The 24,911-nt window shown below is 39.3% G+C and overlaps 1 protein-coding gene across 5 annotated transcripts in view; it reads right to left on the bottom strand.

Moving 5' to 3' along the window:
- The window catches only part of LONRF1 (LON peptidase N-terminal domain and ring finger 1), a 34,911-nt gene extending 10,516 nt beyond the window's left edge, over positions 1 to 24,395 (bottom strand). For 2 of the 5 annotated variants that reach the window (XM_055287673.2, XM_055287663.2), the window contains exons 1-7: positions 23,554 to 24,371; positions 11,947 to 12,065; positions 9,045 to 9,167; positions 5,803 to 5,952; positions 4,703 to 4,943; positions 4,504 to 4,600; positions 3,089 to 3,203 (exon numbers count right to left, since the gene is read on the bottom strand). In XM_055287673.2, coding sequence (XP_055143648.1) covers positions 3,089 to 3,203; positions 4,504 to 4,600; positions 4,703 to 4,943; positions 5,803 to 5,952; positions 9,045 to 9,167; positions 11,947 to 12,065; positions 23,554 to 24,274 — 1,566 coding nt within the window. In that variant the 5' untranslated portion in view covers positions 24,275 to 24,371. Of the gene's footprint in view, positions 1 to 3,088; positions 3,204 to 4,503; positions 4,601 to 4,702; positions 4,944 to 5,802; positions 5,953 to 9,044; positions 9,168 to 11,946; positions 12,066 to 23,553 lie in introns of all 5 variants that reach the window. The other 3 variants (XM_055287644.2, XM_055287654.2, XM_063637801.1) reach the window with 3 other exon arrangements.
- Between the last annotated feature and the right edge of the window lie 516 nt (positions 24,396 to 24,911).

The following is a 24,911-nucleotide window of genomic DNA, read 5'->3' as shown; positions in this document are numbered from 1 at the left end:
ACAGCTCACAGGCACTAAACTATCATTTTAACTGAGATACAAAAAGGGGATAAGGAATAAATAAAATAACACATTTGCCTTAAGAAAAGCAAAACATATGTTTTGTTCCCAATTTCAGACACAGTCTCTAGATAATTTTTCTTTCAGATTTTTCTTCCATTGTCACCCACTATTGAGTAAAGGAGCGGACCTCAACTCTGTCCTTGAGTGACCCAAGGAAGGTGCGTTTCTTGGGACACTATCACTCAGACCCTTATCAAGATATTGCTTTTCCTATATGATCCATCCATCCCAGCTCTATATAAAATCTTACATTTGCGCTGACCCCTAAATACTCTGAAAAAGTACTATCCTCATGCATTTTTGTGTCATTCTCTATTCCAACTTACAAAAGCCATCTCTCTCACTCCTGCCTATGAAAAACTCCTGCCTATGTCTATCCTTCAAGGTCTGACTCCAATTTTACCTTTTTCACAAACTCTTCCTTAATTATTTTTTTCTTTCCCAAGAACCCATATTTTACTGTTTTTACCACATAGTAGGCATTGTAGCGTGTAGTATATGTACACAGATACATGGCATCTCTGTAGTTAAACTAAAAATTGCTTAGGGTAGGGCCAGGGACATGGTCAGGGTGTATGCACAGAACTTTGTACAAAGAAAATGCCCAATACATATTTATTTCACAAAATTAGTGAGGAAAACCTCCTGGGAAACTATCACAAGATGAAGCCATCCTTGAATCTGCAGTCAGTAAAAGCAAGGGTTTTGTCATTATCCAACGGAGAATAGATGGGGAAATGCGAGAGGTTGGGAAATTGGTGGTGGTTTTCCAAGTTGAGCATGAATCAGGGCTTGTTAAAATACAGACTAATAAGCCCTATGCCAGAGTCTCTGAGCATATGGGGTAGGGTCCAAGAATCTATGTTTCTAACACGTTGTCAGGTGACAGATGCTGCTGGTCAGGGGAGCATGGGGAGAGGTGGCCTTGGGCAGGTAGTATATACACAGATAATAAGTGTTTATCACAAAATTAATCAAATTAGATATCATAAAAGCAATTCCATTATCATTTTCTATTAAGTTAATAAAAATGTTTAAAAATCTAGGGAAATACAGCCACTCTTACATTACTGATAAAAATCTCAATAAATGTAACATTTCTGGGGATGAGGCAATCCAACAATTGGTTTTAAGGGCTTTATAAATATATGGCTTTTGATCCAATAATTCACCTCCCAAAAATTTAACCTAAGGAAATGGTTATTGCCTTATTTAAGAAAAGCAAGACGTCTGTTTTGTTCCCAATTTCAGACACAGTCTGTAGATAATTTTTCTTTCAAATTTTTCTTCCATTGTCACCCACTATTGAGTAGAGGAGCAGACCTCAACTCTGTCCTTGAGTGACAGATACATAATATCTGTCATAATATCTTTGATTATATAAAGATGCATAAAATCATTAATTTTAAATGATGTTGGCAAAAGCATGGTATATAAAAAAGAGAACAAGAAACCTTATATATGCAACAACAAGGAAATGTTACATCATTGGACTATTATGCTGCTATAAAAACCATGTATCTAAAATAGATGGAAATGGAAAAATGAGCAAAATAAAATGACAAGTAGGAAAAATGTAAAACTGAACAGCATACCAATATTTTTTTAAAGTATATGTATTTTGAATTTACAAATTATATTATGCAGGGTATCTTCAAAGTCGGAAACAGGATATTGCTAAATAGTATGTTAGTTATACTTTCAAAAAATATGCTTAGTATACATTTTTCAATCTCCAGACATTTTTTAAAGAGGGAATATCCCTAATCAAAGCAATAGATCTAATATTATGCCAAAAACCGCAATTACTTAATTGCACCAACCTAAGAGTTAATCTGGAAAAACAAGCATCACAGTTATCCTGGGGAGTATTTAAATAAAGTCTGGAAAAATAGCATGTTTAGAGTACTTCATCTAAAAACATTGAGCATATTAGCTGACAATGTAACTAACAAACTCTTTTAAGAATAAATTTATCTGATGTTTCCTGACTTTGAGAACATTCTAAATATGCTTTCGTTTTACACATCAGTTTGTTATATATGTAAGACACATATCAAATGTAATAACAGACATGCTATTATGACATCCGTACTGAGTTGTTTTCTATATAGGAAATACTGTATGTATATTCATAATGGTTTTATGAATTTTTCAATTCATATTTGGAAGATACCTTTTTTTAAGCAATCCTGTCAATCATCAGAGACAGAATCACTTTCCCCAATCAATGCTACAAACTGCAATTGCCTCTCAGAATCACAGGGTGATCTGCAGTCACTCAAGCACGATTAAGAGGGTGCTCTCTCCTCATCAATTAGAGAAGACATCCACTGAGATCTAGCTACTTTCCTATCACAGGTTATTAGCACTGATCACTGACTCCACAAGAAGCAGAATAGGAAGCTGTAACTCCCTCTCTTCTTTCCAATCTACCAATTTTCTAGAGCTGCACTGTCCAGTGTCGCAGCCATTGGTCACATGTGCCTACTTTAAGTTAATAGAATGTAAATATAGTTCCTCAGTCGCACTAACCATATTTAAAAGCTTAATAGGCAAACATGGCTAATGGCTAATATATCAGACAGCAAAGATATGGAACATTTCCATCAATGCAGAAAATTCTATTGAATAAAGTTGTTCTAGATGTTAAGGAAGTTGAAACAGTCCTCATATCTGGCTTATTATTGAGGGTTGGACGCAGGGCAATAGGGTTTCCCCAGTGTAGTCATCACCAAAATTGAACTTATCCCTGACCAGGTAACTAACCATACCCACTTATGTTTAAAAACAAAATTAAGTACAACGGGTTTGGTCTTCAGCATCTGTCTTCTTTCCCCCCATCCTCTTCAACCTCAAGTTTCTCCAACATTAGCATATGGGTAATAAAACATTATCCTTGTTAGTCACTCAGAATATAGAATGTAATTCTGAACGTGATCATCACTATTTCTATGGCTGAACAGAAATTAAACCATGCCACCAAACTTAAGACCAATAAACAGACACGTATACAAATATTTACCTCTTTTAAGCTTTCTTTGCAAAGAGGACAATATGGTGCATGATCTAAACAACGCTCAAGACAATTCTTACAGAATGAATGTCCACAAGGGGTTGTTACTGGCTCAAAAAACAACCTGAAATCAACCAAGATACATGTTAGTTTTCACATTAAACTACCCACAGAAAAGCTTGTACTACTATAGAACCATAACACTAATCTCTATTTAAAGGAGGAAGAAGGAGGGCCCAGCAGGCAGGAGAGGAGGGAAGGGGCAGTGATAAGTGTAACCATACCCTCCAGAATGTTTTAAAACTTCTCCATCAACAAAGGCCTCCTGCCAAGGGCCTAGAGCCAAGGGCCTAGAGCTTTCCTGACTAACGCAACAGCCCCTGGACACTATGGCTACTAAGCACTTGAAATGTGGCTAGTACAAGCTGATATGTGCAGTGAATGTAAAATACATACCAGATTTCAAAGACTTTCTGCAAAATAAATAATGTAAAATACATCATTAAAAATTATTAGTTAGCTTTTGTATAGCCTTTAGATTCCTATTTTAATATCAACTTAAAAATGATTCCTTAATAGGTTTGTAAGAGGCTTATGACATAAAACTCATAAAAAGAATGATCTAATAAATAATGTAGTTGAATTCTAATGTTACGCTTAATACTAAATTTATTATTCAAACATTACAGAAAAACTAGTTTTACTTATTTTCTGAAACATGATAGTTTTGAATTTGCTAGAAATAGATTTAGAGGTACTTTAGGAACTGTTTAGTATAATCCCCTCACTTCATAGATGAAGAAACCAAGGCTCAGAATTAAGACTTGCTCAGGAATGTAACTGCTACCAGCCTACTGTGACCAGCACTAGTCCTCCTGACCTCGTATGAATCTTTTGATCCTACACAATTCATGTAAATGAGAAACGTTATTTCAAAACACTTAGCCTTTTAGAATTATAGCATTCTGAATAATGGAAATCCTTATCCTTATGTTACTTCAAAAAGACTTTATGGTTAATATACATTAATAAGATAGGATCATATACATAAAATACATAATTAGAATTCATACCCAAATTTGAAACCATGGAGATAGGTAAGTTTCAATAATAATAATATCTATAACTTTCTTAGTACTTTACAATTTCCCAGATTCCTTTTATACTGAAGCCATGTGATTCTCATAACAATGAGATATAGGCTATGCAAAGCTTGACCCCACTTTCTAAATTAGGAAACCTGAGGTTCAGAGATTCAGTTATTTGCCCAAGGCATGAAAGGTAAATCAAGGACTAAAATTTATGTCTTTTGATTTTTATTCCAACATTGTTACTTTACATTGTCTATTATTACCTTTATCTACACTGTATTTTATGTATACTAACATAAAGTATTCATCTTCTATAAAGTTTTAGGTGCTTACCTCATGCAGAGAGAACACTCAAAATCTGAGACATCGATTAATTCTTCTGGAATATCACCATAAGCTAAGGAAAACATACAGACTTCATTGGGAGTTTCTATTAAAACAAACACATGGGGTTTTCTTCTTTAGGAAAAACTTTAAAGACTATTCCGACTAAATAAATTTATTTTATATAAGGGTAGAGCAAAATTTTTACCTCCTTGTTTTTTAAGCTTATTTCTTCCGTCTTCATTTACAATCACATCCTGTTCTAAAAGAGACAACTTTCTTTTCAGCAGAACACCTTTCTCTTGAACAGACAGAAAAGGTTCTGAGGACACTCTTTTTAAACAGTCCTCTCTGGCAGGCATTCCTGTTGAATTTATAGACTGTGCTGACTGAGCACGGTTTAAGCTTCCTTTGACAGGCTCTGAAGTGACCTCTGGTATTTCTTCACTCTACAAAAATACAATAAACAAAGGTAACTGTATTTCTTTACTATCCTTTATTCCTCTCACCAAGAATCAAACTGAAATGAAATTTCAATGCCTTATAATGCTCATTTTAATGTTCATTTAATAGCACTAACTTGATTCCAACACTGTGACAAGTAAATGATTTTTGCCAGCACAGTTGGCCCTCCGTATCCACAGGCTCTGCATCCGTGGGTTCATCCAACTGGGGACAGAAAATATTCTAAAAAAAAGCCTGAACATATATCGACTTTTTTCTTGTCATTATTCCCTAGACAATACAGTATAACAACTATTTACATAGTATTTACATTGTATTAGGTATTATAAGTAACCTAGAGATGATTTAAGTATACAGGAGGATGTGCATAAGTTATATGCAAATACTGTGCCATTTTATTAATATATCAGGGACTTGAGCATCCTTGGATTTTGGTATCTGTGAGAGGTCCTGGAACCAATCTCCCACAGATACAAGGGATGACTGTGCTTACACAGCCCTAGAAATCAAGCTGACTTATGTTATAATGAGGTTTAAAAATAGTTATGCTATAACACAGCTGTTCCTACCCTGAGGAAACATAAATGCAATGTTCTATACATATTTCTAAAGAACTAAAAGTTTTCTGACATTCATGTAACCTAAAACTGTGATTTATTAGCAAATATTTTACATGAAAGATTTTAGTGTAAAATAAAGGCTATGGAAAAAATTCTACTAAGGTAACTAACCAGGTTAAAAGTACTTAAGTAGGTGCTAGTACTTGAAACTAGGAAAGTGAAGATCTTAACTTGTAAAGAAATAGATACGCTAAATTCATGATAACCTTGTCTCACCCCATACCTGCTTTGGGCTAGGTTCACTGGGAGACTGAGACTCTTCCATCACTGAAGGATAATCAAAAGGTCTGTTTTTAGTACATGGTAATGAACTCCAGGAAGATTCCTTCAGGCCTTCTTTTAAGTTTTCAGGTAATAATAAATCACATAAAATCTGTAAGAGAAATATTAAAAGTGGTAGAAAATATAAAATATTTGGTTAAGGATAATTTTGTATAAATTTACCTAATTAAGAATATTTAGAAAGTTTGTAGCAGACATTTTTTCAATGAGCAGGAGGGGAACAAGGTAAGCAACACTGTAAGTTCAAAAGTCTTGCAAAACTAGGTGTGCCTCATGGGATCAAATCATCCGCAAAGAAACGATTCAAAACTCTGAAAGGGGCCGGGCACAGTGGCTCATGCTTGTAATCCCAGCACTTTGGGAGGCCGAGGTGGGCGGATCACGAGGTCAGGAGATCTAGACCACGGTGAAACCCCGTCTCTAGTAAAAATATAAAAAAATTAGCCGGGCATGGTGGCGGGCGCCTGTAGTCCCAGCTACTCGGAGAGGCTGAGGCAGGAGAATGGCGTGAACCCGGGAGGCGGAGCTTGCAGTGAGCCGAGATTGCGCCACTGCACTCCAGCCTGGGCTACAGAGCGAGACTCTGTCTCAAAAAAAAAAAAAAAAAAAAAAAAAAAACTTTGAAAGGAAAGCATGGGAGTAGTAAGTCTCAGGATAAAGGTTGATCTTTTAACACAAAGACTATAAAAAGATCTTAAAAGAAATATTAAATATTTATCTCTGAATCTTAGTGAGCCCTACCCTATCAAAATAGTTCATGGTTCACCTCAATGTATATTTATGAAGTTGGCCTTGGGGCACTCATGAGAACTAAACTTGGACTTCTAACTACAAAACTACAAAATTCCCTGTACTTACACTCAATTTAATCTCTCACTGAATAACTAACCTGTGTGGGCAGTTACTGCTGCCTAATACTTGGTTAGGAGCACCCCATGGCAGCTTCCCTATAATAGCGAGGAAATAAACTGGGAGACGGCTGGAGAATCAAATTTCTGGGTGCTTATCTCAGGAATGTGCCTAAAACTCCAACAGAAACAGGTTAAGATAGGGGAAGAATGCGGCTACAATAAAATGAAAGGGATTCTGATATTTTTGGTTGTCAAGCTGTATTTATAGGTACAGCACATATTAAAGTCTAAATTGGAGGTTCGGTTTTTCAGCTGTTATCTTTCAAATACACAAAAATCAGAATAAATCACAAATCATTCATGGAAATATAAACAATGTAGATAAATGCATGTATCTTTGGTAGGTGCTCAAATACTCCATTTAATAAGCAAACATTTAAAAATCTATATACACAGTTACATTTCCTCTGTTTTAAAAAATATATTAAACACACATCCACCCTAGAACCCAGCAATTCCACTGCTAAGTTTTTGCCAAAGGGATGTAAAAACATATATCCACAAAATGACTTGTACAAGAATACTCATAGCAGCTTAATTTATATCAGGAAAAAATACAGGAAACAATCCAAATGAAAATCACTACTAACTGAAAACCACAAATTCCATTATGTTCATACAATGGAATACTTAAAAAAACAATAAAAAATGACTAGATGTATCTAAAAAATATGTTCAGCAAAAAAAAAAAAAAACCCACACACTAAAGAGTATATACTGTTATGATTCCATTCCAATGAAGTTCTAGAATAAGCAACACTACTCTACAGTGACAGAAATCTGAACAGTAGTTGCCTCTAGGAGCATGGGATGGAGGATTTACTGGAAAGGAGATGAAGGTACTTTCTAGGGTGATGGAAATATTCTCTGTTTTGAATGGGATGAAGGTACTTTCTAGGGTGATGGAAATATTCTGTGTTTTGATTGAGATGTTTTGATTGGGATGCTGTTACACAGATATATACATTTTTCAAAACTCACTGAAGTGTAAAATCCATGCATTTTATTATATGTAAATTATAGGACAACTTAGAAAAAGTATATTGGAGAAAAACAAAATATTCTAAAGCATTATTTGTTTTGCATCTACCTGATCCTATTAACCAGCAAACAAAGAGTTACAGAAATAGAAGGATGTCTGGCAGCATGCAAAATGCAGAAACACATGCTCTTAAAGTTTGCAATCTTACCAAGAAGATAACACTAATGAACATGGAACAGTCAGAAAACAGACAATAGTAAACATTTTCTTCTTACATCAGTGGGCTAGAATGTATATGCAAACAAATCTCATAGAGGCTATACCAATGCCAGCTGGATTCTTAAGGGGGTTGAGATCTGAGAATAATCTCAAAGTTCTCATGCTTCAGGGTACATAAACATCTCCTGGGATGCTTCTTAAATGACTGCTCCAATTTCAGAGATTCTGAATCAAAGACTTGTAGTTGGTGGGCCCAGGACTTTTTAGGTGTAACATGATCCCCACACGATTCTGACAAAAAGCCACACTCTTAAGAAACACTGCAACGGTGATAAATAATGTGGCACGTTTTGAGTATGTGGAGGAGAGCATCATGACTGGGACCCTGAATTTGTATTACCATAGATTTTCTCAAAGAATTTTTTGAAGATATTCTGTGAATAAGTCTTGCAATAGCTGAGGGCTATTTTATTTCATGTTGGCATATCAAAAGCTATGAAATGTTCTGGAGAAACCTAATTAACTTGGCTTAACCCAACACTTCCCAAAGTCACTTCATCAGACAGCTCCCTTCCTTCCCCCATGTCCTATTTCAAAAAATTAATAACTACTAACACACTACAAATAGAACAATGTATAGAAAGTGACACATGGAGTACTGAAAAAAATAAGGCAAAACAAGTGGACTGGGCAATACTATTGGCAATCCTGGGTAGTAAGCAAAGGTTAGACCCGAAGTAAAAGGCAAAAGGCAGGCTAAGGCTTCTGAGCAGGAACATCGTGATAGTAATGCTTAATTAAGGACCATCAGTCTGGCTCAGATTGAACAAACTATTAGAAAACTAACCAAAAAAAATGCACTGAAATATCTGTGAATGAAATATTTCGATTTCAATAAGAACTCAATATAATACGTATATAAACCTGAAAACCACTCAAATTGTCACACTCGTTCCTAAGTTAGATTTATTTACTACTTATGTTCTTATTCCAACTTTTATTAGCATTTTTTTTTAAACCTGTCTGTCTCTTAGCCCTACCTTGAACTGTAATTGTTGGTAAACTGATTACCTTTTGTACTTGCAGCTTTGCAGGTGCAAAATCTTCATCAAGGGCTAAGCACTGAAGAAAGAGTTGTAAGGCATCACCTAAAAAACCGGCATCGCAGAGTACTTTTCCTTTCCTGAAGTAGACCTTCAATAAAAGCACATATATAAAACCTTTGTGGTAAGAACTGCTTTTTAAAAAATCATTACCAAGTAAAGAAAAACAACAGTCTGCTCAGCAGTGCTGATTTTGGGCTGGGTGCAGTAGCTCACGCCAGTAATCCCAGCACGTTGGGACGCTGACAAAGGTGGATCACTTGAGTTCAGCAGTTCGAGACCAGTCTGGTCAACATGGTGAAACCCCGCCTCTACTAAAAATACAAACATTAGCCAGGCGTGGTGGCATGCACCTGTAATCCCAGCTACCTGGGAGGCTACGGCACGAAAATCACTTGAACATGGGAGGTGGAGGTTGCAGTGAGCTGAGATCACACCAATGCACTCCAGCCTGGGTGACGGAATAAGACTCTGTCTCAAACAAACAAGAAAAGGAAATGTAGATTTTGAAATTGTGAATAATTGAGGCCAAAGCATTTTAAAGGCATACCTACACACTACCCTAGAGAAGCACTAACAGGGGAACTGAGGCCCAAACAATGACTTTTTGACCAAAGTTTCACACCAAGTCAGAGCTTGGCAGGATCAGAAATACCATGTTGCCACACTTTAAGGAAATTACTGATTTAAATATTATTGATTTAATAAGAACTGTTTGAGGGAAAAGGAAATTATATGTAAAATTATACTGACTTTAAGAATCCATCAAAATTAAAGAAATACTAAAATGTGAAAAAAATTTTGTCTTAGATTTAGGGCAATATGGTAAATTTCTTCCAAGTTATTAGGAATGTATAATTGCCTATGCTATTTTTTAAGAAAGTACTTACAGACATGACACTTTTCATAAATCCCTTATTTTCTCTTTCACTTTTCTCCTTCATAATGTGAGTTCAGCAAACTCTATCAAAAATATTAGAATCCTACTAATTATCACTGATAAACCCAAAATTCATTTTGTGGGTTGGCCCACCAACAAAGTATCAACTGGTAAGCTTTAAATGTTCCTTGCTTATGTGATTAGAATGAAAGAGATTCTTGGTATTCAATAATATCAGAGGAGCCTAAAGAACATTCTAGCCAAACAGTTTTTTAGCTACCACTTTAATGGCTGAAGAAAACCTTTCTGATTATATCACTTCTGTGGTAAGTCCAGAAGATTCCTTTTCAATAGTTTTAAAGCCACGCACACCAACCACTGCCCTCTTATTCTGAATATATTTGCTTTGTACTAACCAGCCATGCCATCATGAGATTTCGTATCATTTCTCTAATTAATTTATAATTTTTAGAGCAGCCTTACTACACTGTCCTCAAAGACACAGTTTTGAATGGAGGGAAAAAGTCACTTAAAAAAGTAACTTTTATCTTAAAGAACACATTTGGACTAATTTGCCTTGACAATTTGATAAAAAGGAGAATCTGTAAACTGATTGTATGTTATACACATTCCTAAGTCTTTTTAAAAGCCACATGGGCAAGGCAACTTCCTTTGTCCCTATCTTCTGAATTAAATCACTGCCTAAGTCAGTGTGGCGATTCCTCAGGGATCTAGAACTAGAAATACCATTTGACCCAGCCATCCCATTACTGGGTATATACCCAAAGGACTATAAATCATGCTGCTATAAAGACACATGCACACGTATGTTTATTGCGGCACTATTCACAATAGCAAAGAGTTGGAACCAACCCAAATGTCCAACAACGATAGACTGGATTAAGAAAATGTGGCACATATACACCATGGAATACTATGCAGCCATAAAAAATGATGAGTTCGTGTCCTTTGTAGGGACATGGATGAAACTGGAAAACATCATTCTCAGTAAACTATCGCAAGGACAAAAAACCAAACACCGCATGTTCTCACTCATAGGTGGGAATTGAACAATGAGAACTCATGGACACAGGAAGGGGAACATCACGCTCCGGGGACTGTTGTGGGGTGGGGGAGGGGGGAGGGACAGCATTAGGAGATACACCTAATGCTAAATGACGAGTCAATGGGTGCAGGAAATCAACATGGCACATGGATACATATGTAACAAACCTGCATATTGTGCACATGTACCCTAAAACCCTAAAGTATAATAAAAAAAAAAAAAAAAAGAAAAAAAAAAAAATCACTGCCTAATCACCTAGTTACCATATAATACCCCAAAAAGTTTCCAACTTTAAGAACCTATTCTCTTTCCATTAATAAATCTCATTCAATGAAGTCCAGTTTGTATCCATCTTCACAATATGGCAAGTTGTATTTCTTTGCAGACATTTTGTATAACAAAGGCTTTTTCTTCCTGTACCATGAATTGTTTGTTCCTTATTTATGAAAGAAAAGTAAAAAATTGTGAGATGGTACTCATCCACGCAAAATATTGAACCTAGATTTTTTTTTGAGACAGGGTCTGTCACCAAGGCTGGAATGCAGTGACACTTCAGTGCCACAACCTCAATCTCCAGGGCTCCAGTGACCTTCCCACTTCAGCCTCTCGAGTAGTTAGGACTACAGGCACAAACAACCATGCCAGGCTCATTTTTGTGTTTTTTTTTGTAGAGATGGGGTTTCACCATGTTGCCCAGGCTGGTCCCAAACTCCTGGGCTCAAGCAATCTGTCCAACTCAGCCTCCCAAAGTGCTAGGATTAGGGGAATGAGCCATTGCACCTAGCTGAACCTATATTTCTAGAGCACTAGGTATTTTATTTGGAGTCAACCATCTACTTTGTTAAAATTCCTAACTGTGAATGAATGCATGTCCCCTATAGTTGAAATTTTACAATTTATGCAAACATAAAACAGTAATTTTACCTCAGGCCAATCTGGAAGTTGAAAAAGAACTGCATTTAAATCTTCTATGGCTGCTTTAAACTCTTGGAGACCAGCATATGATTCTGCTCTGTAAATTTTTACAATCAAGTCACTGGGCTCTGAAATAAATATTTTATAAGGATATGATTATTTTTAAAATATTATTACATAATCCACAAAATATGATCATACCAGATTAAGAAAGGACTTAGTGATTCCAGGGTTAATAATCACCAAACTAAAGTCTATAAGCCAAGGGCAGTATAGGCACAACCCATTTTACGTGTTGAATCTTATCTAGAAGTTGTTATCAAATCATTGTAAAGTAGATCATTTTAGTGGAGGAAACTGTTTCCCAGAATATTGTAAATACTTTTATAATATGAATAATCACTCCTAAGAAAACTTTTTTAACAAAGGGTAGTCTATGAAGATTTTAAAGACATATTTCTTAGATGTTTAGATTTGCCTTTTTATAGTAAATCTTATATTTTTACCCTACTTACTAAATCCTCATTTATAAAAATAGCCATATGTGTAACTATTGCATGTGGAACTCCCACAGTGACAAGGGACTGATAAAGGCTCAATCTTATGAGGGTACACAGTAGTCTTGATTCTGGAGGAAATGGGTTAATAAGAGTCAGCTTTTAAGAGATCAAATTTTAATTCCTGCCACTAGCAAAAACAGTACTGGCCCAATTCAAAATATATTTAATTTAAAATACTCCTGAGAAAAAAAGGCTTTGTGATTCATTTCACTATCATCTACATCCGTACTTAAGAAGCCAAATTATTATCCTATGGCATTCAGAATTTCAGACACTAAGCTGGTTCACTGATATTACTGCAATCAGTTACTACAGGTACACAGATTCTAAAACTGATATCCAAGCAAGAAATTAATTTTTAATATAGCGACAAATGACATTAACTTGACTCTTATTTTAAAGCTATCTTTGAGATCTTTAAAAGCATAAGGTATTTGTTGTAAGATGGGCATAAAGACTTTAATGCCTCTAAATAAAATTTAATAAAATTCATCAATAGCTGCCGGGTTTACTCTAGTTTTTAGATGATTGCTTTTCTATTGAAAACTCTCACTTGAGCAATTAATTTAGGAAGGACTCTTTCAATTACTCGTGCCTGAGAACTGGGATTACAATGTTTCCACAATTTTATATTAATGAAAACATTTAAAGAATAAAATTAATATTTTATAAAAATATGTTTTACTTCTTAAAAAAAGACACGTCTAGAATATATTGTCTTGTGCTTCTTAAAGCAATGAAAAATTATCTCTGAACAAAATGCATATGAATTAAAAGTTCAACATGATTAATCAATCAAGAATTAAGAGTTCCTAGCACAAACCTAGACCCTGTAGGTATTCAAAAATGTTTTACATTATTCCTGTCTTTCAAGAGCTTATAATCTAGCTAGAAAATTTTACTGTGAAACAGCATCATGCAATATTGACTTGTCAAGTACGGCTGGAGTTGAGAACACAGAGCGGTGTATGGCAAAATAGTCTAAGAACGAGTAGTAAAAGCATCAGCATCAAAAACTCCAGGCTATAAAGGACTAGGCCCAGAAAGTGCAGTTTTCCACCCACAGCTGGGATGCTTCCAATAGCATCGTTGAGACAGACTCCGCTCTAGTACCTCCAGCGAGAAGGAGTTCACTATTGTAACAAGTAGCCCATTCTTGGATTTTTATTTTTTTTATTTCAATTTTTTTCTTATACATCAAGTTCTCACTCCTTTATATTTGATGCCATGCACATTCAGAACTGTTGAATATTTCCCCTTTTATCCATGCCTTCACTGCTCAATCACCTTTATACGGTTCCTTTACGGCAGCAGTGAAAGCAGTGAAAGAAGGAACTTAGAAGACCTGTCTTTGAAAAAACAGTCAAACTATAAAATGTATCCACTCTGACCAAAGCAAAAAAAGACATATTCCTTCCCCTCTCCACACAGAAAAATTCAGGATATTGAGATCTCCCTACAGGAGGTCCTAAAAAATCAGTATATGTTGGGGTAAGAAGAGAAGATGCACCCTAAGTAGAGATAAAAAGAGCCAGATTTTAAAACTCTTGTTCCCTAACTCCTGGTGCATAATGTTTTTATTGAGAATTTCCAATGTTAACGGATTATTTTGAATGACTATTTTTTTGAAAAAAAAACAAAAAAACAAAAAAACAAAAAACCCATCAAGTGAGTTCAAATTTCTGATACTTTTTAAAAAAGATTACCACCATCACACTTACTGATCTCAAATTCTTAAGAGCCAAGTGCACTAAATGAGCTCCTTTGAAAAGCATACACAAGGTCTGCCTTCCATGTAAACTTTCAAGAAAGACAACAAAATGGCTATCAGTCCTGACTGTATCATTAACTTAAGTTTGAAAGAGTCAACAAGTATTTACTGTATGCTCTCTACGTGACCTTGAGGACACTGGAGAGAACGAGTCACCTCACTGCACACGCCATCAGGGAAGATGCTGGTGCTCACTCCACTACCGCACGTATCTGTAGTGCCCGGCAAGTGCCTGGCATATTATGTACTTTCCATTTTTGAAACTGACAAAATTTCAGAAGTTGTCAAAATTTTGACAACTTTGACAAAATCCAAAGACAACATGGTTTGGGCTAATTGCATTGAATATGACTGTGGTACTTAACTCTGTGACCTTATTCTAAATCACTTAATATCTCTGGTCTTGTTTCCATATCTACCAGAAGCAGGGACAGATGTACTAGTCATCATGATTTAATTAACTCCCTGATCTTTATCTTTAGTCCTGATTTTTCACCCTAACTTCAGATTCATCAAATTTCCAACTGCCTGCCATACTTTTTCTCAAACTCAGCATACTCTTCACCAAAAAGGCATTTTCATTGTATTCTCTATTATTGACACCACTAACTTCCCAAATCAGAATCAACTTTGTAAATGTCACCTCCTATGATATTCCTCAAATCTGCCCTTTTCCAATCCTATTGCTAGTAACCCTGGGTTAGTCTCCCCAAATCTCTCATACTATTGCAATAGCTTGCTAACTGATCTCCCTGCCTTCAGTTCTACTCTACCTACATCCTTACCATCCACAAGGTAAAAAACGTATTATTTAGTACAAGTTCCTCCATGCCTGGCTCCTGCCCATCTCTCCAGCCCTAATTACCATTATGAGCCCTCCCACTCACTCAAAGTCCCAACTGTACCTAACTACCCACACTGCCCCATGCATACCATTCCATTTCATGCCTCCTTCCTGTGCTGAGCTCCTCCCTTATCATACCATTCTTTATCTTGATAACTTTTTATCATCCAGCAAGACAGCTCACCAATCTCCTCTCAAGATGCTTTGCTCTGGGTCTTCCTCCACAATTTATGATAACCACTAAGAGCATGATCTGGCTCCTCTACCTACTCACTGTGACTTGGGGCAAATTACAAGTAATCTCTGTACTTTAATTTCCTTAGCTTTAAAATTCCGGGGCTTTTAAAACATTATTAACACCACTATGTGCTGTTCTAAATGATTTACAATCTTCAGCACAATTCTACATGGATCTAGGATTGTCCACATTTTTATAGGAAACAGTGGAGAGTATACGCAGCTTGCCCATGATCATACAGCTAGTAATCAGTGGATTCGAGATTCTAACTCAGGAAGCCAGCTCCAGAGTTCTAGCTGTTTACCTCCACGCTATTAATATGTTGGTAACAGTCTCTACCCCAAGGCTTACTCTAGAGAGTAAGTTAATGGGTGCAAAGTACTTAGAACAGGGCTTGGTACACTGAAAGCATCGCGTGTTTGCTATTATGATTCTGTGCCTTCATTGTATATATACAGCATTTATTAAAGTAATTTAAAGATTTTTGAACTCCCTGTTATTTCCTGCCTTTTATCCTCAGATCCTGGCTTTGATAAACGTTTCCTGAATTAGGGAAAATTCGTTAAAATTTGATTCCTTAAGCTCATTTCATGTTCCCATTTTCTCTTCTTTTATACCCAGTATTATTTGTAAGTCATTCGGCAAGTAAAAAGATTTAAATAAGACTGCTACACCGTCTGAGGAATCCAGTCTTCAGCTGTCCAAAGCATTTATTTCATGGGTTGAAGAGAGAGTTTTCTATTCTAGAGTCATGGTTTCCTATCTTTGTTCCAATCCTTAGGGAGCCATGGTTAGTAACAGGTCTTAAAGTTGTTTCTTTAGTTCACCTTCAAGAAAGTTTTTTTCAAATCACAAAAGCTTAAAAAATGTTTACTCATAAAATTTGAAAAATATAGAAATAAGAGTTAAAAACTATCTTTTTCCCATCACAAAGAAATAGGCAGTGTTGGTATTAACAAAAGAAAAAAATTACCACAAATTTAAAGTTCGAATTGACTTGTATTTGTGATTCTAGAAACGGGCAACAGCTCATTCTATAAAATGGGTCTTCTAATGAGCTAAGTAGAGGAGGTTAGCCTTCTAGGCAGAAAAGGGCTGAAGAAAGCAGAATTGAGGGACAAAAAGTAGATTGGTTGTTTTAAAGTTGAAAACTTTCTTTACAGGTTAAAACAGAGAGGACTTTCTTATTTCACTAACTCAGGTTGACTGAAATCTCTCTCTCTCTTTTTTAGAAAACTAGCTCATTTCAGTTCAAATTCAAAGTTCAGTTTGATTATGTGGCACTCAGCACAAGGGCCTCCATTCTAATTCTGTCTGGTCTGCTGGTGCCTAGTGCAGGAGGTCAGTCTAAAACAACAGCCTCCCATACATTTTTGTTCTTTATGTGTAGAGTACATTTTTAACATGTAGTTTTATAAAATATACTATATATGCTGTTTATAATCTGCTTTTTTCTTCCATGTAATACTAGTCCACATGATTTTTAATAGTTGCAACATAGCCTACTATATAAACAACCTATTTAAAAATTCCCTACTCTGCCTACTCTGAAATTAAGTTACTTCCAACTTCTGGCAGTATAAAAAGTATAACAAAAGTCTATCTATCTTTATGTATCTGCTTGCCTTTTTAGTTATTTGCTATACAATATGTAGAAAGTTACTTATTTACTGTACTTTATTTATTTGAGAAAAGATCTAAGATCTCACTCTGTAGCCCAGGCTGGAGTGCAGTGGCATTAACATGGCTCACCGAGGCCTCAACCTCCTATGCTCAACAGATCCTTCAGCCTCAGTAGCTGGGACTACAGGTGCATGCCCCCACACCTGGCTAATTTTTAAATTTTTTGTACAGCTAGGTACCACTATGTTGCCCAGGCTGGTCTCAAACTCTTGGGCTCAAGTGGTCCTCCCTCCTTGGCCTCCCAAAGTTCTGGCATTGTATGCATGAGCCACCACACTGGGCCTAGAAAGTTATATAGATATACAACATTTCCAACACATTCTGCCAACCCCAATAAAAACTTTATTTTATACTCCCACAAGCTGTGTTTTTTTTCTTTGCTAGAAATATATGAATTAAAAATAGCATCGTAATTTTAACAACCTCCATTTCTTCATTAAGTTTGACCTTTAAAACTTTGTGTTTATTCAGTATTTGGGCTGTGTAGAAAGTTGTCTATTTATATCCTTTTTCTCATTTTTCTGAGTGTCTTTTTCTTAGATTTATATATCAAGCTACCAAAATTTGCAAAGGCTAACAAGAATATCAATTTTTTTTTTGCTTCTATTGTTCATTATGTTCAGTATAGTAGGACTTGGTTACCAGGGTTGAGCTCAAAGCTGCCAACTGATAAGTTGCTGATCACTGATTAAGAATGTTCAGGAGTAGGAGTTTGGGATAGTAAGATCATTAACACTGGATTCAGAAATTGGGTTCAGATCCCCTTTTGGTAGTTTAACGCTTTGAACTCTCCTCATCTATAATATGCTTACCTCTAAAACACCTACATTTTATAACTGCTGTGAGGATTGAATAAGATAATGCATGTTAAACAGTTAACACCACACCTAGGACATACATGCTCCATCTATAATAACTGTTGATAACATTCCAAAATATCTCAATACAAAGTGATGAAGATATTAGATTAACCATTGACACAAGATACAGAAGAGTATTTTCTACCTTGTCTTTTACCCACATAAATGGTAGCCTAGATAAGAAACATCTTTAGGGATCAGGAGAGCAGACTGGACAACAGACACCACAAAGGTGGGTCAAGGGGAGGGGAAGCAAAAGACCTTACCAAAGGGAAAGAAAAAACCAAACAGAAGCTTCCATCTTGCATTTTAGAATTCCCTGAAGTCATTCAACTTCAATAATAAAACAATTCCAATTTTGAGAAATACCTTTGGAAAGAGGCAGAACACTATACAAATTCATTTAAAATTTTACTTGAGATTTTCCAAGCCTCTTAGAAATATTCCAACAAACAGAAAAATGATTCTGAATAAACAAAAATTTAATATATAAATAACTAGAAATCTAAGATAATTCAGTTTTGGTAAATTCTGCATTTGATGAATGAAAAACAGTTAAAAAACAAATTATTCATTTGAAATGGGACACTTGAATCAGTTTTTTTATCATTTATATCAATAGTCGTTATAGTTGATCTTTTTAGTAACCCTGAGGCACTAAGAAAAAAAAATCCTTAAAGTACCTTATGAATCAAAGAAAATAATTAGAGATATAGTCTTGGTTAAGTAGAAGTCAATTAAGCAGTAAACCCCATTTTCTAGGGATTTTCAATTTGCTGCAATTATAAAAGAAACAAAAAATACAAACTCTACAAGGACAGGGACTTTATTTTACTCCTTTTTGTATTTCTAGCACCTAAAACAATGCCTGGTATATAGTAGCTACTCAATAAAAATTTGTTGAATAGTAAGAATACTTTAGATTTATGTTTTGTGTGCTAATTTTTAAATAAACGTTGTGTTTAGAATCAATATGCACATATTTGGTTCTGCTTTCAGTTTTAACTTGGTCACTTACTTGCCTTAAGAAAGTCACCTAAAATTCTTGGAACTTTTCTTAAATCTGTGAATGAGGGATATTAATACTTGCCCTCCTATCTCACATGAGTTTGTGTATGGATCAATTACGATAATAGAAATGAAAATAATTGTGAACTATAATCACCACACAGACATCAGTGTTTACTGTTTCAAGTCCTCCGCACAATAAGTAAAGACATAAATAAGTTACAGGAGCCTCCCTTTGTCTGAGGGGGATACGTTCCAAGACCCCCACGGATGCCTGCAACTTTGGATGGTACCAACCCCTATATATACTATGATACCTATGATAAACTTTAATTTATAAATTAGGTGTAGTAAGAAATTAGCAAGAATAACCGATGATAAAATAGAACAATATAACAATATGCTGTGATAAAAGGTACATGAATGTGGTCTCTCAAAATATTTTATCATACTGCACCACGTGGGTATCTGAAACCACAAATAAGGGGAAACCACTGTAATGCTTAAATTCAAATTTCTTCATTTTAACCTAGTTGAGTTACTAAACATAATAAAAACCCTCTACATTTTCTTTAAATGTATTCACCATTTACCTATAATTTGACTGATCTTCTGATAGCTAAAGCTTTTCAGTATCTATAGTTTATTGATGAATGCTACACTGCTAGTTAACATGTGTAAACTAAAATCAGGATGTAATCGTTACTCTCTACCAAGTGATAGAACAGAACAGGATGTAAAATCTCAAGGTTTAGATTCCACTTCCAGCGAAATCCCCTTCTAGCCATAACACACTTCTACATTTTAAAAATATTTAATTAATATTTACTGGGCATTCACTCTGTGTCAGGCACTATTTAAAGCACTTAGCATGTTTTGACTCATTTGATTCTCACAACACCCTATGAGGTAGAGATTATTCTCATTTTTCAGATAAGGAAACCAAAACACAGACAGGTTAGGCAACATGCACAAGGTCGGAGACAACCGAGGGCTGAGTCCGGATTGGAACCCAGGTGTCAGCTTCCAGCATGCAGAGCTTTAATCACTAAGCCACACTGCATGTCTATCCATAGGTGCCTCAGTTTCTCTCTGAGGATAATATTACAGTACTCCATAGAATTCTCTGTGAAGATCAAATGATATTAATACAAATAATGTAAAAATACTGGGTAACAGTCAAAGATCATATTTTTATTTTTAATTTTTTTTTTCTTTGAGACTGAGTCTTGCTCTGTTGCCCAGGCTGGAGTGCAGTGGTGTGGTCTCAGCTCACTGCAACCTCCACTTCCCGGATTCAAGCAATTCTGCCTCAGCCTCTGGAGTAGTGGGAACTACAGGCACGCACCACCACGCCTGGGTAATGTTTGTATTTTTAGTAGATACGGGATTTCACTATGTTGGCCAGGCTGGTCTCAAACTCCTGGCCTCAAGTGATCCGCCTGCCTCGGTCTCCCAAAGTGCTGGGATTACAGGTTTGAGCCACCATGCCTGGTCAAGGATTACAGAATATTAAAGACAAAATTTTCCTTACCCAAATATTTTAAAACAAAATGTCCCCCCCCACAACCTTTATTACTTTTTTTTAACCTGTACAAACTGTAAATTATACTGTTCTGTTGTCTTCTTTTGGGGGAGAGGTGAACACACGAAGGAGACAAGTCAGTGTAAAAAAACATTAAACACAAAAGGCAGGCAGCATGGCTTAGTGGGATCATTTCAAGAGGCTCAAGCACAGGGATTCAGTGCAGGAAAAACTTTACATAATATCCTTGAATACTAAAAAGACAGAAAGTTATGAAACATCTGAGAGTTAATACCAAAAGATCAATGGTTTAAATGTTATCTAAATATATTTCAATTCAACAGAAACTTATGTAATCTAAATGGGAAACTTCTGATTTTGGCAAAGGTTTTCAAGCTTTCTTTTGCTGCTGGCAGAGATAAGTTTGGATGTGTGTGGGCTAACTGCAGACTAGATTTTTTCTAGTTAATAGTATTTACTTGTTTCATTATAAGAATTATATGAAGAAATTATAGTGAAGATCTGTTTTCATTATCAACAATAATGACAGGATCATTAATAACTACAACTGTACAGTTATATAAATACATGTCAAATGCCTAACTTACCAATTCCAAAGAAGTTAAAGCTTAAGGATTGTACAAACAGCTTATGACTGTACTAGTTAACATTTTGATTTACACCCATAAATTGTGAAACACTTATAAATCGGTCCTTTACCAACTCTAATTTGTTAGCTCTGAGATTTTTTTCCTGTTACTTCACATTAAGAATTCAAAAGATTAAAAAACTTATCCTCGTTAGTGCCATTCAGACATTTTCAAGCACGGAATTAATGATTCTTGAAAGAACTAAAAATGAGGAAAAAATAAGCTAATGCGGTGAAAGTCAGAAGACTTGTGTTCTATTCCTGCAAAAGTAGAATTAAGTTGCTAAGTGGGCAAAATCCTCATATGCAATCTATGCAACTTGAAAAAAGGAGAGATTACATCTTTCAGAGCCTTTTCCTGTTAAACATAATATCCTCGATCCAAGAACCAGAATCTCTGTTAATTACAATATTATTGGTCACAGAATGTTACGCTAGACCTCAATTAGCAAAAGTGCGCACTGTTCTTCAATGGACCAGGACCTGCATTCTTGTGAAACCCCTAATTTAAGCTCAAATCACTAAATCAGTAGTACTGTCCATAAGTTTCAGCCTCAGTGACCAAAAAAACTTCCTTGGATATGTATACTAAACACGCGCTATAAGGCAGGATGAACCCTAGACCAACGTTTAGAAGAAGGGGAAGATACAGCACTGCCTCTCAACCAGTTAACAGGGTGACTGTGTGCAAGTCTTCACTGCCTGGCATCTCCTTCCTCGCTTTAAAAATCACACCAGAATTATATGAAGAAATTATAGTGAAGATCTGTTTTCATTATCAACAATAATGACAGGATCATTAATAACTACATGGTCAGTTACTAGGTGGTCTGTACAGCTGAGTCCAGTTTCTCTTCTCTTACTTCATTCACCCAGAGAGGCAGAGTCATCTGTATCAGAATTCTGTATTCCAATTACTTTTGTTTTGAGCCTATCTTTCTATTTCATACCTGCCTACTCCTCACAAAGGCACCGAAAGAATACAAAAATCTCCGGGGTTTGTGCTTCGAACTCTAAAGATACTAAACAACGCAAGATCTTGACATTAGTTCCATATGACTAAGCACTTGGGACAAAAGATGACCCGAAAGATGATCCTTTCAGTTACAGTCTATAAATTTACCTGTAATACCAAAAGTCAGTTGCTATTCTAGATGCCTATTTTCTTGGGGATTATTCCCCTATCATTTCATGCCAATGGATAGACACTAAAATCTTGAAATACGCATAACACAAGGTTTATCAACAGTGGCACTTGGGGCCTGATAATTCTTTGTTGTGGGAATCCTGCTGTGCCTCGTAGGATGTCTGAGCAGCATCCCGGACCTCTCCTACTAGGTGTCAGTACCAGCACCACCCCCACAAGAGGTGGCAACCAAAAATGTCTCCAGATATTGCTCTAGATAATGTCCCCTGAGAGAGGGGAGATAAAATCCCCCTGGTAGAGAACTACCGATTTATAGAACAACTCTTCCTTTTACATAAGAGAAGCTTGACAATGCCCCCTTTCAGCGCCTAAAACCACCTTAAGAAGAAAGCGCTAACCTAGGTTAGGAGTCCGAGGCTGCTTCCTGGAGACTAAGAAATGCACTCAAAACCTACGAGGCCTTTCCCCACAGCCTGATCCTAAGTGGAAAGGCCAAGAGAAGCGTGGCAAAGAACTCTGGATCAGGGAGCTCCTCTCATCTTTGCCATAAGCTAGGTGCACTGCAAAGTACATAGGAAATAAGCATGATCTGAAACAGGCCAGCTAAAACTTTCAAGAGGACCAGTTCAGGCATTTCCAGGTAGCAAGGGACCACCCGGGGCAGCTCCGCCCCGCGCCCCAAGACCGGCGGCCTGCGGGGCCTCCCGGGGCCGGGTGCCCGCGCGGAGCTCCCGCCACGCCCACCGGACGTCACCCGTTACACAACGCCCCCCGCCCCCAGCTTATGCAATTCTGCCCTCCCGCGGTTCCCAATTGTCCCGGTGACTTTTGTGGGAGAGGAAGGGAGACGCCGCCTGCCCGGCCTAGTTGCCCTCGCGGGGGATTCTCTCTCCGCTCCGGCAGTCGTTTCCCCGCGGCGGGCCCGGCCCGAGAGCCAATTCCCGGAAAGCGCGCGGCAGGAAGCGAGCGGCCGCTCGGGATAGCCCAGCTCCCACCCATCCCGCGCCGGGGCGGCCACGGTCCGGGTCACCCACTCCGCGCCCGGAGCGCGCGCCCAACAGCCAGGCCGCGGCCGAGGGAACCCCGCGCCGAGCGCCCCTCCCCGCGCCGCGTCACAGTCGGCTCCCAGGGCGATCCCCATTGTGACCGAAGCACCCCGGGGCGCCGCCCCCTCCCACACCCCCCAGCACCCCGAGACACGACAAGCCAGTGGCCCAGCGGCCATGGGGAAGCAGAGGAGACTCTCGGGGCGCAGACAAGCTCCGGGTCCCCGGCCCTCAAGGCCAGGAGGGTGCGGTCGGCCCGGCCCCGCCGCATCGCCGCGCGGTCACCTGCTCGCAGCGCCTCACAGGCGGCGGCCAGGGCCTCCCGGTAGCGCCCCTGGTGCAGCAGCTCCCCGAGCCTGCCGGCCGCACGGGCCCGCTCGCGCTGGCCCGGAAACCACTTCTCGGCCAGGTGGTTGAGGACGACGCTGGTTCTGAAGTCTGAGGCGGCGATGGCGGCGGCCAGAGGCGGCGGCCGTGGGGCGGTCCCTTCAGCATCAGTGGCACTGGCGGTGGCGGGCGGCAGCCGGTCCCGGCAGAGGCGGCAGCGGGCGCGGAGTTCCCTCCGCAGGCAGCGGCGGCAGTAGCTGTGGCCACAGGGTACGGTCACCGGCTCGCTCAGGAAGCCCCGGCAGCCCAGGCATCTGAGGAGCCCGCCAGCGCCGCCGTCAGCGCCCGCAACCGGGGCCGCGCTCCAGCCCAGCCCGTGGCGGAGCCGGTAGTTGAACACCAGGCAGTCCACCAGGGCGCCCAGGCACTCGGGCCTGGCCGGGGCCCCGCGACGCAGCGCCGCCGCGAACGCCTCCAGCGCGCCCTTCAGGTGGCCGCCCAGCGCCAGTAGCTCCCCGCGGCGGAGCAGCAGCTCCCAGCGCTCCGACTCCGCGGCCGCGCGCTCCAGCCGATGGCCGCTGCCGCCGCCCACTTCCCAGAACCGGCCTCCGCCCTGCGGCGCTGGGGCCATCTCCCGACTCCCTCCTGGGGAGCTCCTCGCAACCGCCGGAGAGGACATGGCCCGCAGAGGGCTGCGCCGCCGCCGCCCGCCGCCACGGTCCCGGAGCTTCCCGGGCGCGCGGCTCCGCACGCGGCCCGCGAGCAGGGGGGCGTGGCGCGCGGACACGGCCGGGCTGCGCGCGCCCGGGAAGCCCCGAGGGCGGGGCCTGGCGGGGGCGGGGCCTGGCGAGGGCGGGGCCGGGCTCCGCGACGGCGCCCGGGACTCCCCCATGCCGCCCGCGGCCGCGCTCCCGAGGAGCCAAGCGCTGGGCCCCGCCCCTTCCGAGCCCCCTCCGGGTGGGGGACGCAGGTCGGATGATTCTTCCGTCGGAGATCTAATTGGCTTCTCCGGAAAGGAGGGCTCGGCTCGTGACGGAACAAAGCCCGAAGGAGCCCGGAGCTTCAGTCCCCGCTTGCCTGCCCACTGACGCCCCCACCTGCGGTGGCCCTCGCCCCTGCCGGGGGTTGGGGGACGCTCCCCTGCCGCGCGGGACTCAGGGTCACCATCCCTCCCCCGATCCCCCTCCCAGGCCGGACCTGCCCCAACTCCTGGCGGGCGGGGGTCTCCCGGCGTGGCCTCGCGCTTGTGCGGGTCTGCATTTTCATAGCTCTGTGCCCAGGTTCCAGGTGGGCGCGACCAAGCTGGGGGCCTGGGA

The sequence above is a fragment of the Symphalangus syndactylus genome, chromosome 1 (genome assembly GCF_028878055.3).
Source record: "Symphalangus syndactylus isolate Jambi chromosome 1, NHGRI_mSymSyn1-v2.1_pri, whole genome shotgun sequence".
NCBI lineage: Eukaryota > Metazoa > Chordata > Mammalia > Primates > Hylobatidae > Symphalangus > Symphalangus syndactylus.
The sequence above is the reverse complement of the archived record's forward strand: the minus strand, read 5'-3'. Positions and strand labels throughout refer to the sequence as shown.